The sequence below is a fragment of the Chelonoidis abingdonii genome, chromosome 4 (genome assembly GCF_003597395.2).
Source record: "Chelonoidis abingdonii isolate Lonesome George chromosome 4, CheloAbing_2.0, whole genome shotgun sequence".
NCBI classification, from domain to species: domain Eukaryota; kingdom Metazoa; phylum Chordata; order Testudines; family Testudinidae; genus Chelonoidis; species Chelonoidis abingdonii.
In genome coordinates, this window is record NC_133772.1 from 22,884,637 (window position 1) to 22,904,549 (window position 19,913).

General features: G+C 47.1%; 1 protein-coding gene across 1 annotated transcript in view; it reads left to right on the forward strand.

Moving 5' to 3' along the window:
- The first annotated feature begins 288 nt into the window (after positions 1-288).
- PKP1 (plakophilin 1) overlaps positions 289-19,913 on the forward strand; it is a 53,459-nt gene continuing 33,834 nt past the window's right edge. The window contains exons 1-2 of the mRNA XM_032791899.2: positions 289-629; positions 9,066-9,166. Of these exons, the coding sequence (XP_032647790.1) occupies positions 428-629; positions 9,066-9,166 (303 nt within the window). The 5' untranslated portion in view covers positions 289-427. The remainder of the gene's footprint in view (positions 630-9,065; positions 9,167-19,913) is intronic.

Genomic DNA, 19,913 nt, shown 5'->3' on the forward strand with positions numbered 1-19,913 from the left:
AATGAATCTGCAAAGGGGAACTGGAAGCTGACACTCCAAGGATGAAGTTTCCCAAGTCTATTCCTCTCCCACTCCATCTGCCTGCTCTCGCTTCTCTACTGCCTGATGCATTTATGTAATGAGCTTAAAAAGCGCAATCGCATCAAAGTCAGCAGCAAACCTGCCTGCCCTGCAGCACCTGAGCTGAGCGTGCTGTGCTCTGAGTGGGTGTGTGCAGGCAGGGAGCTGTATATCCCGTCTGACGGAGGGCGTGCCAGCTCACACCCCAGCCAGAGAGCCAGGGGAAGGAGCACGGAGAAGCCAGCAGCAGAGGGACATATGGCAAGGAGGGATTCTTGAGGTTTAACCCCAGCTCAAGAATTGTTACCGTTGTGTTTTCTCAAGTGCAGTCAGGTGAAGTTCCAGTCCACTCGCTCTATCTGCAGCCATGCTTCACTCTCCTCTGAAAACAGCCCTGGCTTATGAGTGTTTCCAAGACCAGGCCAGCTCTACATTGGCCTTGCCCTCGGATCACAAGCTGAAAACTAGAGGCACGGGAAAACAGAGGGTCCAGGAGCAGGTGATGATGACAGTGAAACGGCAGAAGCAAAAGTCCTCTCAGTCATCGAGCCTTGGGCGCTCCAACCGAGGTAAAACCCCAGCTGCTGCGCGCCGAGTAGCAAGGGATTCACATTCCCCCTCCCTGGGCTGCTTCAGAACCCGCAGTGGGTTTGTATTTGGGGTCTTTGTAATCTAGGCTATTTTGGTTCTGGGTTTTGTCAATAACTGACAAGCTGGTCTGTTTCTTTGGAGTTGCCTGCTGGGATTTCTCTGTCCAGAAGAAATGGCAGGAAATCTGGAAGGGCTAGCACAGGACTCGGCGTCAGGACCTCTGGGTTCAGTCCCTATCTCTGTTGCTGTGTGATTGGGAGCCAGTGACTTTACCCACTCTGTGCTGCCATTTCCCCATATGTAAAGTGGCCATCATCCCCTTCTCATGGCTTGCTGTGAGGCATAGTTAGTGTATCTTCACGATGTGCCTTGACAGCATCAGATGGAAGGTGCAAAGCATTATTAACTCTTTGTTCCCTGACTCTAAATAGTGTTTCGCTTCCCAGACAGTGATCTGTTTTCCTCTGCGTATTTCCCTGCCAATTGGATTATTTGCCAAATGTCTTATGACCTGCTCTGTATCTGGGCTCACAGCTTTGTGCCCTTTGGGTGGCTTCCTCCTCCTCTAGTCTAGGCTTAGGAACGCTGACCGTGAGCAGCCCAACACATGTTTCCTGTAACCTCTCTGCTAGGCTCAGTGTAGCCAGCCAGACATGTGCTGTCTTTATACAGGGCAGCTCAGGCGTGCTAAGGAGTTTAGAGTGGTGGAGAGCCAGCACCTTGTAAATCACAGGCTACATTCTGGGTCTATGGCTGGCTTGCTCTAGCAATCGCTGCTCTGTTGATTGGTTAGCACCTAAGGAGATGGAGGACTAGGAATCCCCATCACATTTGAAAGGTGAAGATCATCTCTCCCCCAGCTCATTATTGCAACTTTGCGCCTGAGCCCAAGTGCTTTTCTGAACCTGACTGAAAAGCAGGTGAGCAGCATTGCTCACAATTTACAGACAGAGTTAGTGAGATACAAGAAGCAAAGTGACTCAGCCGTGGTTACACAGCACGTCTGTGGCAGAGATGGGCAAAGAACTGAAGAGCCCTGGACTGTCCTTTCTTTTAGAGTTTGCTTCGTTGTTCTTCCTTTGGGGGAACTGTAGAAATTTTCCTGCAGAGGGAGAAAAAACAAAAACCGAAAAAACCTCAGAGCCAACCTTGCCCCTGTCCCTGGTCCATGTGTTGGGAAGGGTTCTGTGACTGAGTCACCTACCTCAGTGATCAGCTTGAGCCTCTCTCACCATCCGCTGCACCGAGTTATTCCGGTCTCGGTTGTGCTTGTGATTTCCAGTGGCCTTGCGATCTGGATTTCACTCCTGCCGAAAGAGCAGCAAAGCTGGGACATCTCCTCCTAGGGAGAAGATGTCCAGCTGTGATGGAAGGATAGTGAGGTGTTAGCAGGAAGGATGAGTGATACTGATGCTGAATGAGACATGCAAAGGTCTCTGCTCAATCCTTGAAGACCTGGACTGGCTTTGCAAGGTTGTGAGAATCTCAAGGCTGATATTTCTAGGTCAAGGTCGGCAACCTTTCAGAAGTGGTGTGTCGAGTCTTCATTTATTCACTCTAGTTTAAGGTTTCGTGTGTGAGTAATAAATTTTAATGTTTTTAGAAGGTCTCTTTCTATAAGTCTATAATATATAACTAAACTATTGTTGTATATAAAGTAAACAAGGTTTTAAAAATGTTTAAGAAGCTTCATTTAAAATTACCATAAATTAAAATGCAGAGCTCCCCAGACCAGTGGCCAGGACCCGGGCACTGAGAGTGCCACTGAAAATCTGCTTGCCTGTCGCCTTTGGCACACGTGCCATAGTTGCCGATCCCAGGTCTAGGTGGACTCAAATGTGAGAGGGGTCAAATATCCTCGTGCCTCTTCCAAAGGTTCTTGGTTACAGTGGCACTTGACTTCAAATGTAGGGCTGGCTTCCGAGGAGAAGTGGGGCTGCATTGTGGAGTTTGGGGTAGGGGTCAAGATGTTTATACAGTTCCAGCTGGCTTCCTAAGCCCCATCAAACTCTTTCCTTTCCATTCCGAACCCACGGCACGGGGGATGTAGTAGCTCTGTGGAGGAGAGTGTGTATGCAATACCCCATACACTGCCATCCTGGCATAGTATGAATCTGTGGCTGCTGTGATTGTGGGAGCCAAGGTGTTGGTATTGAAGAGGGCAGAAGCAAGTTTGTCTGTGCCAGCTGAAGGCACTAATCACAGAGGTAACTGGAAGATGTGGTCATGTGTAAATCTGTTCCTAGCTCCTCTCACTTTTATTGATTAAGGCTTTGTGGTCTCAGGACCTGGTGGAATAAGAAATAAACCAGGCTGAGAGTAGCTGCCGGACGAAGAGGCAAGGACTGAGACAACTTTGCCAGTTAGTGATGCTATGGTCGCTGTTCACCACTAACACCTCAACTGTAGGCAGAAATCTTTGCAGGCGTCAGTGCCAGTTCTGCCCCACACCTTGCTACAGCACTGCTGGAGATTCAGTGTACGGCAGATGGGCAGGAGGGGGTGCCATTCAAAAAATGTGTGGAGAAACTGGGCAGATATTTATATGGTGACCAGAATCACCCTTGAGGATTTGATCCAATAAACAACATCCTGATTTTCCAAAGTGCTGAGCACCCAACCCTCCCATGGATCTCAATGGGAACTGCAGAGCACTCAGTGTTTTAGAAAACCAGGTCCCTTGGCTCCTAAATCCATACTTCACATCCAGCTGCTATTGAAAATTTGGCTTATTGTTGGTAATCACCTTGGACATTCTTGGCCAAGATATTTAGGAAACATCGACTGTGGGACGTTTTCTGCTTTTTGATTCTTCCGTGTGTGTTCAGGGACTAAATAGCATTTCGTTTTATGGCACCCAACATTGTGCTGTGTTTGTCACATGAGATATAAATTGCACAAGGTCCCAGAACCCAGAGCAGATATCCCAAAGTTCCCTAGAGAGTGGGGCAGGGGTGGAATCTCAAAGCAAAGTAACTTGAAAGGAATTGGATTAGTGTGGGATTTTTCAAAAGATCCTACGTGACCCAGGAGCTCGTAGAAAGTCAGTGGGGCTTGGGATCCTAAAATGAGGTGCTTTTTGAAAATTCCACCCCAAATCAGGCTGATTCTGAGCGAGCAGGTGTCTTCGTCAACAGCGACTCTGTGACCAGCTTGTGCAGAAAGGCCAGTGAATAAGTGGGCCATGGAAAATGAACTCTCTCATCCTGGGACGGGTCCCTACAGCTCCTACTGCTGCGGTAGTGAGTGTAGGAAGCGTACTCTGTTGCTGCCCGTGGCCGATCTCTGTTGTGGCTGGATAGAGGACTTTGCATACTCCAGAGCAGTTAGAATCAAGATCCGTTGATATTTTTTTTTTTTTAAAGCCATAACGTGGGCCATAAAATTTCATCCCATTAGCCTTTCATTGAGCACAGTAACTTATGTTTGGCTAAAACATGTCTTCTAGAGAGGTATCCAGTCTTGAGCTGAAGACTTCAAGAGCTGGAGAATGCACCACTACCCATTGCTAGTTTGTTCCAATGGTTAGTCACCCTCCTTATTTCTAATTTGAATTTGTCTGGCTTCAACTTCCAGCCGTTGGTTCATGTTGTGCTGCTCTCTGTTAATTAAAGAGATTAATATACACCCATTCCCTCGCTATGGCATGGGTTCCTGGGTTGACAGTTGTTCAGTGCGTGGCTGTGGTTTATTGCTGTGGTGTCATTTTGAATTTTTTAAATAGATTATTTTTACTTCATGGATAAGATTTGGGGAGGGGGGGAAACCCTTCTGAATCTGCAAAGAAAATGGAAAAACTGCTCCATTGACATAGCCTATCTCCTCCCCTATCTCCCCATCAGTCCTTTTAGCGCTGCTTAATGTAAGTTTGCCTGCAAGAAATCTGATTAACTTCCATTGACTAAGGTCATTCCTGCAACTCACTTACTGCAATTAGCCCTGAGTCACATGGGCAGCCCCACTGAAGAGCCTGTCAGCAAGACCCAGAGTTTGCAGGGGCAGACCCGAAAGACATACTAAGGAGTGAGAGAGGTCCATACAGCCCCGAGCCTGCTCCTACCAGCACCATACTATCTGTTCAACATCACCTGTAGTGTGTGCAGCTGCAAACTAGAATGCTGTGGCCCAGCTCTCAGTTGGTGTCAATCAACATAGCTGCTGTTGACTTCAGTGCAGCTCACAGGTGCTGGAAGTAAGGGGCTGCCGCATCCCCTGGCTTGAAATGGTTTTCATCCTATGCAGGTTTACAGTTGGTTCAATGGCTCTTACCCCCTCTACTATACAAATGGTTCCAGTACCCTGGTGCAGTTATGCTGATTTACACCTGCAGAGGGTGTGGTCCTTCATGGCATGTCTCTCCCTACCACAAGGAACCCTCTGGCTTACATGGACTCCGGCTCAGTCCAAATGCATTGTAAAGATCTAATTAGCTGCCGGACTAAAATAAACGGTATACAGCACACACTGAACCATTAGGTCATAATACTTCTGTTGGCAAGTGTAGGCTCTTCCCCAGTGAGCAGGACCAGTGGATTTCCCAGTAGTAATGAAGATTTCCAGAAATGCTCCTCCTTTGGGGATTTTCCTTGGTACTCTCCCTTTTCCACCCCTTGCCATGCCATTTTCCAGGAGACTTTGGCTTTCACTTCCAGAGCCTCGAGATCTGGGATGCACAACAGGCACCTCCACTTGGAAAGGCAGATTATGGGAGACCCACATTGTCCTTCTCTCCTATCCGCTGATTGCCGGTATCAAAGCCCCCGCCCACGATAAACCGAAGCATCAACTGCTTAAGTAGGACAGGACAATAAGAGGCTGATGTTTTACATTGATCCCCCCTGGAAATGATGCTCTCTTGCATGGAGGCTGAATTTACTGTCCAGTTCTAGCAGCTGAGGGCCACAATTCCATGACAGATTTCACACTCCAGGCTTTAAAGAGCGTAGCACCTTTGGTGCTGTACATGCCACAGAAATTCTCAGTAATAAAGCCAGTCATTAAATCTCATGGGCTGGAGGGGGGGTAGGGGGTGAACTGTTTGTGATGCAAAATTCCTTGATACTCCAGCCCATAGTAATGAAGCTACACAATGAAAGCAAAGATGTGCATCAGAGGGGCTTATTTATTATTTGTATTGTGTTATCAGGGTACCTAGGAGTTTAGACAGGATCCCACTGTGTAGGTATTGTACAAACCCCAAACAAAAAGACACTCCATGCCCCAAACAGCTTACATACTAAGTATTACAGACAGACAGGGGAGTACAAAGAAACAATGAGACAATATCTGTCAGCCTGGCAGGCAGTGACCTTGCAACTCTGCTGGCTGGTGACCTGATTCAATAAGCATTTAGCACTGTCTGTTGATGAGCATCAATCATGAATGACTCAGGGTGATGCTCAGCTAGGGAAAGAAATGGTCTTGCTGCAGCTCAGGGCAAATTGAGAAGGTCCTTATGAAAAAGGAGGGGAGGGGGAAATTGTCCCCAAATCAGGGTCAGGTAAGCCCATGACCTGCCCTGAGCACCAAACCCTTCCTGTACTCAGGAGTGTGGAGTGAAGTAGTTGTGATATGGTTAGCTGGGTTACACAGATCATTATGGGATGGAGCCAGGCTCCAGCCCTCTCTTACTTTTAGTTAATGTAGTTTTCTCCTGACCCTCGTGATGAAGTTGAATAAAGTAGCAAGTTCCCAGCCTGCAGCTCTGTGAGTCGGCTGATTTTTGCTGCAGTGAGTGGTCCTTTTACAAAAAGGGAAGCTGTTGAACTGCATGGAAAGAGTGCAAGGGGAGAAGGCATAGAAGCTCCACTCTGGGTGTTATTTGACATGAGCACAGATCAGGAGAGTGTTAGCTAAGAAATTATTCCCAGACAACTGGGGCCAAGGGATCTGCCCCTAGTGCCGGCTTTGTTAGAAAACACATATCGCCGGGGAGAATCACATGGGTTAAACTCATAGTTTTGTGTCCCACCCTACTCGTTCCCCACCCCAGCAGCTATGCACCAACCTGCCCTATTGAAATCAACCCGGGGAATTGTGCCAGGGGAATGCATAGAGTGGGGAAGTACTCAAATGGAGCAATGCCAGTGTGCCATCCATCCATCCACACGTCTTGCCATTCTCTTTGCCAATACAGCCCTTATAGGAAAGTCCTTTGGACGTGAATAAGAATTAAATGAGTTGGGTTATAGAGAAGTTAATAGGGTTCTGGACAGCGCTTAATTTGTAATGAAAGAGGTGCCAGGGATCAAGCAATTGTTTTCACTTTCATAACTGATGCAGCAAGCCCAGAGGTGTCAGGGGTATGAACTGCCAAACTCAGAGGTGCCAGGGCTCTGACCTGTCAAGCTCAGAGGTGCTGGGGCTATGAACTGCCAAGCTCAGAGGTGCTGGGGCTATGAACTACCAAGGCTAGAGGTGCCGGGGCTCAGCTCTGGCAAGCCCGGGACCAAATTAAGAATTAGTTCTAGAGAAATTACTCTCTGAACCTCTTGAGTTTAATGGACAATGGAATCTTCAGTCTAGACATTGGCACAGAGGAGTCGGGGGAAGATTTCCCTGCTGATGCCCATTATGGGTAATTTCTCCTACCTTTTCTGGATAAGTGTTTCTCCCCCTCTGGTACATTGTTCCAGCCTAGGATGATCACATGGTCATCATCCATGCTATTGCTGTGGCTGGGAGTGGTGACTAGAATGTGCCAGCCTTCAGAGGCGGGTTGGGCTGGAGCGCTCATCTGCACCGTGATCTTTCATTACCCAGTGTGGGCGTTATTAATGAGTTAGGAGCCTAAATGCCTTTGAGGGTCTGGGCATTAGTGGCTGTAAGGCACTTTGAGGGGGAACAGCTCTGTGTGAATGACTGCAGGGTGTCTCCAAGTTGGCACACCAAACAGTTAGAGATGTAAGAGGGAGAAAGGGAGCTGATGATGCATTTTCTGATGAAACAAGGCTTTATCAACAAATGCCTGTTTCTGAAACAAAAAGTGTTTCATGGAAACGTATGGAGTTCAGTGAACTTTAGATGAACTGTAGACAGGTTTCCATCAGAAATCCGCCAGGTTTCCTACCAGCTCAGGGATGCTGAGCCAAGGTCTTCCAGAGTCTGCAACTCTGGGACAGCCAGCCATGCAGACTGGCCTGGGGCTGTGGACACTAAGGCTTCCAGGCTCCCTGACCCAGAGCTGGGAGCACTTCAGCCAAGGCTCCCAGGGTTTCTTGGCTTCTGGTTCCCCATGAGCCAGACTGGCAGAGAGCCTAGAAGCTCTGGCGCCACAACTGGGCCAGGGACCACAGAGCTTGGGCTTCCAGGCTCAAATTTCTTTTGTAATTTTCAAAATGAAGTGTTTTCAGATTTCCCTTCCACGTGAAATTTTGAAATTCTGCTTTTTTGTTCTGAAATGGAACAAATTTTTTTCCAGAATTTCCGGTTGAAGGGAAATTCCAGTTTGGGACCATCTCTTCTAAGAGATAAAAGGGGCTACATTTTCAAAAGTGCCCGCTAATTTGGGTGCTCACATTGAGATGCTTTGGACTTGATTTTCAGAGGTGTTGAGCACCTAGCATTCCCATGGAATTCCATCATTTGGAGCCAGTGAGTCTTTACATTTCCTTAAATCAGGCCTTGGATGTCTCATTTTGGGCACCCAAAATTAGTGGGCACTTTCAAAAATGTAGGTCTTATTAACTCACACTGTATTGTGTTGTCACATGGTGCAATGGAGTTCCAGCTTGGAGGATAGTTAATACTTCTTCTAATCTTTGTTCTTAATGATCAATGTGACCTCATATAAAAGGCTTTTGGAAGGAAAGGGAAATTGGAGAAATGAAGCAAGGATTCCCTTACTAGAGTTTGCCAGTGGGAGATAGATGGAAAGAGGTTTTACACAGCAGGGCTGGTCAGTTATATGCTGTTGAGAAGTTCATGCTTCTAGGCTGGGTTATCCAGTGGCTGATTAGAAAACCTGCAGGGTTTCTTCTTGATCTAGGAGATTTGGATAAGGACAGAACTGAACCTCTAAACTCCATTTCCACCACCATTAGCTAAGGGCCAGAGTGGGTCTCCTTGATTCACAGTGACTAGCTGAAATTCATGGGACTGCTCTCAGAGCAAGGCACTACCCAGCACAAGAAAGGGTGGAAGAATCTGGTCCTGAGAGGTGACTGGAAGGTTGGATCACCCCTCCCCTGCCCTTTATTCCTTTCTGTATTACTATTCAGAAGGGGCTTCTAGCCTTATGCAGCCATGTCCATTGAGAGAGGACTTCTCTGCCCCTGATTTATATGTCCATTGTCCTTCTCTGGTGGCCAGTGGGGAAGACCTTGACCCATCAGAGAACAAAGAACTCCATGTCCCACATGCAAACCACATAGGAGCTTAGCTTTCCATTCCTAATGTTGTTCTTCTGCTTGCAGGTTCCATTTATGATGGTTTGGCTGATGGCGTCAACTATGGGACTGCCCGGGGCAGCTATTATGCCAAAGCCCAGACAGGAAACAGCAACTGGGGGTATCCGGTAAGGTGTTCTTTCCTCTGTGCCTTGCTATTGGGGTGTTCAGAGAGCAACTCTCAGCATGAGAGTCCATAGGAATGGACTGCTGGTCAATATGGAGAGCCAATGGTACCATAGAGACAAGAGTAAGATGGACATCAACAGCCTCCAGATGTTCTAGGCAGATGAGGGAGGAAGTTACCTTGTTCCCTAAGAATGGAGGTAGCAAATTTGTTTGGGCAGTGCAACAAGCCTGGGTCTCAACATTCCACAATCTGGATCAGAACTCCCCTCTGCTGGTGGGTGGATGGTGTGGGGCAATTACAGGGGTAGGTTCAAGAAAACTTGTTTCTGACACTGGATCTAGTATTTTGCTTCTGGCTCATCTCTGCAAATAAGGGAAAGATTCGGCGACAGGTGTGTGGGGGATAGGTAGGAAGGTCTCACTTAAGCTGTTGCCCCGCCTAATTGCTCTGACTGAAGAGGAAACGCTGCATTTCAGAGCCCTCTATTTAGCAAAGCTGACGGCACTGAATCCAGAATCATCTATGTGGTATTTTCAGCACTCTACAAAGCCCGGTGATACTTTTCTGTGATTTGGCCATTGTGTAAAAACACCCTGGGGGTGCAGCTGGCAGTTTGGGGATTTAGATCTTCCCTTATTTAGCTTTGTTCTTGCTCCTTCTCTAGTTCCTGCACGTTTGCTGTAAATGCTGTGTCTTTGTTGGCTAGTAAAAGCCAAAGGCTGGTTACAATTTGGATGCCAGTTCATATCCTCTGTGATTTGCTATGTTGAATGATCCTCCATATTCCCCTAGCCAGCACCAGCTGAATGACAATAGCTGTGGTCACCATGAGTGTGTATCTGACCTGAGTGGCGACTAATAATGAACTCACGGGTCGGATCCGAACGTAAACCTATCCCCAAACTCAGAACTAGTTAGAGTTAGGACTTAGGGTTCAGGGTCACAGAGTCCTCTTGGAAAAAGGCGGATGAGCTGACTGGGAATGATCAGGGCCTCCGTGTTACATTTCCCAAAGATGGCACCAGCAATAGCGCAGTGCCCCCTAGCATTGCAGCTGAGCACTACTTCACTATTGACCTGGCCATTCCCTGAAGGTCTCTTCTCCAGTTGCAGACCAGGGGTGCGGTTTCCCAAAGTGGCCGAGTCTTATAGCCTTTCGGTGAGGATCCTAAGTTCCTTGGTCACTTTTGAAAACGGTGCTGAGTCTTTGGTTACATTGGTGATTTGAAAATGTAATCCCAGGCCTAAATCTGCTTGGGCCCGTGAGATTGCACACTACATGCAGACAGGGGAACTTCTTTTTCCGTTCTGCTTGCCCCCTAGAGGTATTAAAGGAATGCAAACACCACCACCCCACCACCTGTTTTCAGCTAACTTTGAGCTCTGTCTGCAAGTTTGCTTGAAACTCAAAATGTCTAGGCTCTGTTATGCAGGTGTGTCTCCCATTTGCATTTCCTCTACTTTAAGAAATGGAAAAGGTGGCAATAATAAGATCTAATTTTGTTTTTGAGGGGCAATTTCCTTAACACCTTTCATGTCTTGATTGGAATTGTCGTTTCTGTGAAGTCTTAAAAGGTTTTTGAGCTAGCAGGGCAGTGATAAGAACATGGCATCACTTACGGTTTTGCACTGAGTCCTGACAGTTGGGACAGCGATCCATTATAATCCTTGCAAGCCTTGATTGTCTCTCCCCAGAGTATGAAAAGTACTAAAGGAAATCCTTCTCTATCCTCTACCATAAGATATGGTCCTTGCCCAAAAGAATTTGCACTCTAAATATTGTTCTTGTTGGTAGATGACCTTGAATCACTGATTTTAACCCGTGTCTTTTTGGTGATAAGAGAGGTTATCTAGGCCTGTGGTTTGCGTGTTACTGGTTTATTCTCTTTCCTCTGCAGTTTTCTTTACCTGGAGAATCTGCATTGTTGCTCCTGGGTTTACCCTTGTATTTCATTTTATTACATGATGCACTCTCGATAAGCGTGTGTGATCATGTCCCCTGCTAATGGCTGGCACACATAGATAAAAGCCTGCACATTATTTATTAATAAAGACCAGATTTTGATATCCTCACTCCTGCTGTGTAGTACCTTGCTCTGCACTTGGCCCCACTGAAATTGGTTGGACCGCTCATGGAATATGGTAGTATTCAACCCGTGTGAGGGCATCAGAACTTGGCCCTATAGGTGCTCTCCTTTGGTGTTCCCTTGGTAGAGGTTTTTGATGATGAAAGTCCTGGGTTCTATCCCTGCTGATGACCCATGGTACAACAGCTGTATATCGGATTGGTTTAACAGAGAGACGACCCATGTTTAGGTGAATGTGGGCCCTTCTGTATGTTCCATCATCACACTATAGACGTGGTGAATTGTGTGATCTCATTTCACTGATGGCTGCATGGAGCCATACCACGCAGTGAGGTCTGAGTCACGCACTGGGAGCCTGCGAGAGGCCCTTGCAGGTACTGTACGCACCTCAGGCAGCTTGCATGTCAGTCCTGAACCTAGAGGTTGCCACCACTTCCCAAGCTTGGTGACCACAGACCTATTGACAACAAGAAACTCAGCCATGGTGCAGCTGTTGTATTGAAGAGGCAATGTACCAGCGTCTGACCCAGAGGGTTCTGAAAGGGGAAGGAATGCTTGGAGCAAAAGCCCCATATTATAACTAGCAGAGCAAAAGACCCTTATACGCCCACGATTGCCTTTCCCTGCCAATGTTGCCCTCCCCCCTAGTTTTTTCTTTTACATTAATGTTTTGGGGAATGCAAGGTGCTGGATTGGCAGTCCTAGAGGCTGGAGTGCTCTGCTTATCCATGAATGGATACATACAAGACAGCAGAGTGCTCTGTCTCTGCAAATGAGACAGACAGCTGGCCATCCTATGAAACAGGCCGTAAGTCGATGTCTATAGAATCATATAATATTAGGGTTGGAAAAGACCTCAGGAGGTCATCTAGTCCCACCACCTGCTCAAAGCAGGACCAATCCCCAACTAAACGATCTCAGCCAGGGTTTTGTCCATGACCCATTAACTCTTTGGTCTGTCTGATGATGATACTAACAGGAGATAAATTAGTGCTTGTTATTACACTAATGAGTAAGTGCCTTTTTGTGACACTTCTCCAGTAGGAATTGTACTGAGACTGTCAAACTCATTACATTCGTGGGAGCAGCTGGTGCAGGAGGTGGCAGAGCTCCAGCTACCAGCTTTCTTCCAGCAAAGTCCTCCTGCTCAGATTGAGTTCTCCACCAGTTGCAGTGCAGAATAGGCCTTAGCAGACCATGGAATATGACTTTGTTATCCCCAATCCTGCATTCTCTCTGCAGGCAAAATTTCCCCCTGACTTCATCAGGAGTTTTGCCCGAGTTAGGATTTCAGGATCAAGGTTGTTATTTGTTGCTACTGAAACATCTGTGGAGAAAAAAGGATGCTTGGGGCATATTTCTTAAAGAAAAAGGAATTTTGTTTGTTTCATACAGCCACAAGCCCGGGCACCTGGATCCATGAGTCCAGATCCAAGGTTTTGCATCCTTCAGAATAGCCATGAGTTTAACAATTGCTTCCCTGGCCAATGCAAGTTGAACCATCACAGAACTAGATGAAAGTTGCCTCTCTGCCTGTGACAGAGAAGCAGCTTCCAGAAGTGGATGGGAGGGGATGAGCGTCTCTGGAGGAGCAATATATTTTTGCTGCTTTTGCAAATGTTCTCCTTGCTGTGCTGTGTTAACATGCAGCAACCACTGCATTTCACAAGCAAGATCAAGGGTGTTCTCCACCCGTCACCTAGGGTGGGACCCAGTCATATTTCATTGCCACAGCTTTCCCTTGAGGCCTGGGAGAGACTCGGTCTCGACATGTTTATACGGCATCATTTCCTTTTTGCTGTCTGCTTCTCTAGAAATAAACAAACTGGTAGTGAGTAAAAAAAAATAAATAAGAGCTGGGTAATAAAGAGATTGCATTCTGAGGTGCAGAATTCAGAAACATCCAGCCATTGGAGTGTGTGTGTAGGTGGTGTCTTGTAGCTGAAAAGCAAATCAGGAGATCTGGGTTCAATTCCTGGTGCTGGCACTGACCTGCTGTGCAACCCTGAACAAGTCGCCTTGCCTCTCTGTGCCCCAGTTTCCCCATCTGCTCAGTGAGGATCATGATAATGACTCTTCCCCTTTTAGTAAAGTGCTTTGTGGTCTGTGCATGAAAAGCACAATAACAGGGCTAAATGTTGTTAAACATAATAATAATGAATATTGTTATGTGACTCACCATGACTCAGTTTCCCCATCTGTAAAATGGGGATAATGATACATATTTACTTACCCCCTGTGGGTGTTATGTGACTTAATTAATGATCCCAAAGTGCTTTGCAATCCTGGGCTGAGGAATGGTGCTCTAGACACGCTTGTTAATTTAGATGTGGGTGGATTTTACTGCTTGTGAAGGAAAGGGATTGACTCCTGGGCTGGTCAGGGAAGTTCTGACTCTGAGAGCTCCTCTACCTTTGCAACTCTGCCTTTGCCCCTCAGTCTCCTTCCTCATTGTATTTTTGTATGGATCAATGGCCCCTAGGGACTAAGCTTGGATTTCTAAGTTTGTTTTATAGGGGTGATGAGAATTTCAGACTCAAACTCAGGGCCCTAGCAGGATGCGAGGGACTTCCATTGAGTCAATGAGACTAGGAGGACCTCAGCTTTCCAGAGCTACATGTTTAGGCAGCATTGCAGTAGATCTTCTGCTCTGCTGGTAGGGACTGTAGGAAATTCTGAATTCACTGAGTGAATCTGTACAGCTCAGGGAAGGGCAGGGCTGTGCAGAGCTGCTGTAGGAAAAGCAGAAAGTCTCACAGTGAGATTGCTGTGTGGGGACTCTGGTTGTGCTTTCGTATGGAGCTTTGCAAAACTTGCAGTGCGGAATGATCCATGATTTTCTGCCTCGTTTCCCATTTTCAGGGGCAATTTCTGGGCATATTATGGACTTGGGATCTATGGTAGGTGTGTGTGGAAAGTAGTGATTTATTCCCCTTTGTTAATCCTCAAATAAGCCTGTTCCCCATAGGAAGTGCTGGAACATCTGGCTTCACCCAAGTGATACTAACGTAATGGAAAGAGGAAAAATAACATGATTCTTGCTAAGTGGAGAACATAAGAACAGCTGTACTGGGTCAGACCAAAGGTCCATCCAGCCCATTATCCTGTCTACCAACAGTGGCCAATGCCAGGTGCCCCAGAGGGAGTGTACTTAACAGGTAATGATCAAGTGATCTCTCTCCTGCCATCCATCTCCACCCTCTGACAAACAGAGTTTAGGGACACCATTCCTTACCCATCCTGGCTAATAGCCATTTATGGACTTAACCACCATGAATTTATCCAGTTCTCTTTTAAACCCTGTTATAGTCCTAGCCTTCACAACCTCATCAGGCAAGGAGTTCCACAAGTTGACTCTGCGTTGTGTGAAGAACTTCCTTATATTTGTTTTAAACCTGCAGCCTATTAGAGAAAGGGGTCTTGGGTGCATAAACTACATAATCACATGTTCTCCTCCTGCTCCAGAGTTGGTTCCCCTTAGTCCAGATGGTGAACAAATCATCCTTAATCAATTTTACCCTGCTGCTCATTCCTCTCCCCACAAGATCCCATGGGGCAGCCCGCAGTTTCTAGCCAAGGTGAATCAGAGTGCAGAATGCCATTACTTAGAGCTACCTTTGGTGCTTGGATTCTCTTATTATATGTTATGATCACCCTGGATTGAATGGACGGATGGATAGATATTAGGTCGAGAACACTGCAGGTGAGGCACCAAGCCCACACTTGAAGTTAATTAAGTGATCAATTTAGGTACATTTTAGAGGAAAAAACTGATTCAGACAAATTCTTGGGTGACTTGTACACTCTGTCTGATTCAATGTGAGTATGTGTGTGCGCACATGAGCAGTCATCTTGGATGACTGTACGAACCAGTGGAATTCTCAACCAAGAAACAGCACATGATAAAGGAGAACCAGGGTAATTATAACCAGCACATTCTCTCTCTGTGTCCCCTCCTTGCTCCTTTTCTCCCACTTCATATTATTGGGTCTGGTTCCAGGGAGGGCTCCCTGAATGTTCTTTACATTCATTACATTGTATATCTCCTTTGCACAATCCGCGTCTACTGTAATTCATGAACATATTTTGGTCCTTTCTTTGCTATGACCAGGAAACTGGCATAGGAGGGGAAACAGCTGGTGACACTGTGCTCAGATATGTATATAACCACTGTTTATTTTAGATAGAGATCCAGACTGCTCTGTGATCCTAGTGCTGGAGCCAGCCAGAATATTGCAGGCGAACAGTTTATTTGCTGGAAAAAATCCAGCTTTGGTTCAAGTGAAACTATTCATGTATTTGGATCAAATTGAGCAAATACTTTTGTCTGGGGGGGAAAACAATGAACAAGTCAAAATGTTTTGTGTTGACATTTTCTAAATGAAATGTTTCAACTCTTTCATTTTGAAATGAAGTTTCATTTAGAAATTTAGCTAGCCTTGTTTTAAACAAACCAAGGGTAACCCCCCCTCCAAAAAAAAAAAAAACAGGGGGAGAAAACTATTTTCGGTCGAGTGAAGCAAACAATTTTTGTATTTTTCAGTTCAGCCACCAAACCAAAAAAGCAGTTCTTTGCTCAGCTCCACCTAGGACAGATCCAGAGTCCAGTGTAAATGAGAGGGAATTTGACCCAGTCTGTTGGTCCAGTTGTCCTCTCCTCTCCATAAATCTGGTGTAAGGGAGTCGAGAATCAGGCCCTGTAAATAGCCGCGTTCCCTCTCTCACTTGTGCCAGCTGTTGATTTTTTTTAATATTCTCCCCATCTGGCCCTAAGCCCCAGATCAGTGTGACAGCGGAGGACATTCCGCGTGGTTAGGAAACTCCATTCAACTGTAAAGACCAGTTCTAAGATGAAGGAGGCCTGCTTGAGCTTACTTAGCTGGGGTTTGGCCCCCATGTTCATCCTAAGAGGCAAGGAAGGGACGCCCCAGCAGGATGTCACTCCGCATCCAAGCTGGAGAAATATCTCCTGCGTCCCTGCATCTTGAGTTAACTGACATAGGCGTGCGGGCAAGAGGACCTTCCCCTGTTGCTTGTTGGAGCAGTTCAAAGGCAGGGCTGGTTAGCTTATGAGCTTATCAGGGAAGCCAGCCTCGGTTTGGAGGGGACCCTGTTGCTTTTATGGTGGACGTGCTCATTCCTCCGTCAGAGCTAGAATACAGGGTGTAATGAACCCGCCAACCAGCAGCTCTTTCTCTTTATGGTGTTGCCTTCCACTAAGGAGAAATAGTAGGACCTAGGGAAGGGTGGAGGCTTTTGATCATATGATTCAATACAGACCTCTTACAGGATCAGCACTGATGGGCTAAGGGGTCTAGACTAACTGTTCCTGATAATAAGGGGCTCTCTTAGCTACTCTGGAGGTCTGAGCAAGCTGCCTGCAAGAGGTGTTATCCTCATAATACGCCTGCTAGTCAACAGAAGTTTGAATTCAAGCTGGGGAATGGGTGGCAGGACGCAAATGTCCCTTGCCTTCGAACAAACACAAACCTGCTGTGGACGCAGTACTCGAATGCACAGCACAGGACCCCCGGCATCTCAGAGGAGAACTCTGTGTGCAATGAAGAAAGTGCTATACACGTGTGGGAGCCAGGTGGGTGTGTAACAGGGGATCTCAAACTGGGGGTCAGAATCCCTCAGGGGGTTGCGAGGTTATTATGTGGGGGGTCGCGAGCTGTCAACTTCCACCCCAAACCCCGCTTTGCCTCCAGCATTTATAATGGTGTTAAATATATAAAAAGTGTTTTTCATTTATAAGGGGGGGTCACACTCAGAGACTTGTGATATGAAAGGAGTCAGCGGTACAAAAGTTTGAGAGCCCGTGGTGTATAAGATGGACTCTGGTAACAGCTTCAGCAAGGAGTATCGGGTTAATATTGCACCAGAGAGCCTCGCTGAGTAGCAGCTCTGGGACAACTTCCATCAACCAGTGGTGGCCATGTGGGGAAGACTTTGCTGTATCCAGTGGCTAATGCCACCCATGCACCAATAGCCAGTGGCCCCAGGGAGCTGGCCTTTGACCAAAGCCATCTCAGTATTACATTTTACATGGATACATCATATGTAGAGATGGGACCCTCCCTTGGGAAGATTCTAGCTTCTAGGAATGAGCAGTTAGAGTGGGGTGAGGCTCTGACATCTCAGGAGTGGCTTGGCTCATTCTCTCCTGCCTAGCCATGATCACCTTTGCTCTGTGCAAGCTCTCAAGGATATGTGATCTTTATGGGCTGGGTGGAATAAAGAAGCAGCAGGTTGTTAGACTGAGCACTCCCCCCCCACACACCCTTGCTATGGCTTCCCTTTATGAGTCAGTGTCAGGTTTGACTCTGCTAGGATTATTTTGAGGAGCTGTCAGCAATTAGGCAGAGATGTTGAGCCCCTGGGGCCTTTGCTGCAGCCATTCAACTATCTATTATGTTTCCATTAAGGACTTAACATATTTTTGATGTGAAGCTGCTGTTTTTCTTGTCAATGAGTTCACATCGGGGGCCTGCCGGGAGAGCAGATGAGGGGAGGTGTGTGGATGGGGGGCGTGTGCATGCTGTTTGTCTTGGTGTGTATGTCATGGGGGAATTATTTCATCCTGCATTTTAGCATGGCTGGCAGGTGGTTGTTGTTTAGCTGATAAACGATCTCTCCTCCCCACCGTCCTTTGAATGGCAAATTCCAGCTTATTGCCTTTTTTGGGAAGACTCTTTTCTGGTAGACAATGAGCCCTCACCAGCAAGTCAGCACAGCTCCTATCTGGGCGGGGCAGGGTAGTTGGGAAACCTCTTGCACACTCCTGGAAAACAGCTGCTGTGTGGTAAGAAGCTCATTACTGAAGCCAGCGCATGAGTTTTACTGCAGATGCTGCCAGCTGCTGGGCTGTTCCCATTCTAGACCTCGTTCAAGTGGCACAGCCCTAGCTGTTACCTGAGTGTTGCTGTGTATGGTACGGGCCTGATGCAAAGACTTTGGAGGTCAGTGGAAAGACTCCCACTGACTATGGATCAGGCCTTATGTGCAGGTAGAACAGAGGCCAAAGCAGAGAAGTGAGTCTCTCAACAAATCCACTCAGCACCTCTGTGTAGGGTAGGCTGAGAGTTCATAAGGTAAACATCTGCAGCTGCCCTGTTCTGAGCTGGAGGGCAATATTATAGCCCCATTCTCAACCACAGATGCTGAGTTTGAGGCCTGAGTTTCCAAAGGAGTCCTAATTTATATGGGTGCTGTGGCTTATCCCATCCCAGAATTCATAAGGGAGGGTTTGGATGGGGGCCCATGACAGTGGTTCATCATCCCCAGTTCCTCTTCGCTGTAGCTGACCAGTAAATCATCTCTTCCCCTCCCCTTTTCACTCAGGGCACGTCGGGCCAATGCCTGGCTTAGCTGGAGGAGGAACAGGAGGAGGCAGAGAAAGGGAGCATTCCCTTTGTTCAGTAGAGTGCAGTTCACTCCACTCAACTGGGACGTGTTGAATTAGGAACCCTGCCTAATGGGGGTGTCCTGTGAGGAATCAGTTTGACCCTCATGCCACTCAATGCTGGTTGGCCAAATTTTGAAGACTTCTGTTCATCTTTTGTGGGAGTTTGCCTGGGTTAGGATTGAGTGAACATGAAAACTAGATTCTGTCCTCAGTGATGCTAAGACATTCCGGAGTCACTCCAGATTTATACTGCTGGAACTGACAGCAGTGTTAGTCCCATGGAAAGATCTCAGGGTGTAGCTTCCCAACTTCCATGAGCATTTGTAGGGCTGAGCAAGGAGGTCAGGGCCAGGCCCTGTAACTACTGCTATTGGGGATTTAAGAGAAGGAGCCAGTGTCAAAGACAGGCACTGGCCATGGCCATCAGGGTAATCTGTCTCGCAGCTCTCCCTGCCCAGGGGCTCTGACACAATGGCGATGGGCATGGCAGAAGAACCTGGCTAGATTAGAATAGAACTGAGCAGGGAGCGGACAAAGACTCTGTTTTTTCTGGCCTGCAGCATGGCTGCGGGGCCTCCTCACAATACAGCTGCCTTAGCAGCAGCCTTAGTACCCCACTGGCATCTTCTGCTGATCAGGAGAGCTGTGTAACACCTTAGCACCCCCTTTCCTAGCTGGCAACGTTTCCAAGCCTCTGCCAAGTGCAACCCTCCGAGAGGCAGATGCCAAAGTTAGCATCCAGAAGTGGTGTTGTTGCAACAGAATCTCAGGCCAGTTCCTGAGCTCAGTCACACTGAGGCAAATCTGGAGTAACTTCGCTGAAGTCACTGTGGATGTGCACCAGTGTAACAGATCAGAATTGGGCCCATTTCTTTGAACTAAATACAGTGGCGTTTTGCTGTTTAGCCCTGGCATTTCTTAAGAAATTTCATCTTATTGTTCTCAAAACTTCAAACGTTATTATTGTCATGAGCTAGTCATTCACTCCTTCTTTAATGCATATATCCATCCTATTTTCCCCACATGGGCCCCATTTTGGGCCTCTACTGGGGAATTCTCACATACGGGTTAGTGTGTCTATCAGGGTGGAAGATTGATAAGAAGAGTTGATAAGGACAAAGCAAGCAATGGGAAGGATAGAATAGTGTTAGGGTCAGCGACTGATGGGAGGGGGTGACACGTCTTTCACGTGACATATACACCTGAGCTCCAGACCCCTGGAGTTCATATAAGACCCCATTCTGTGAGAA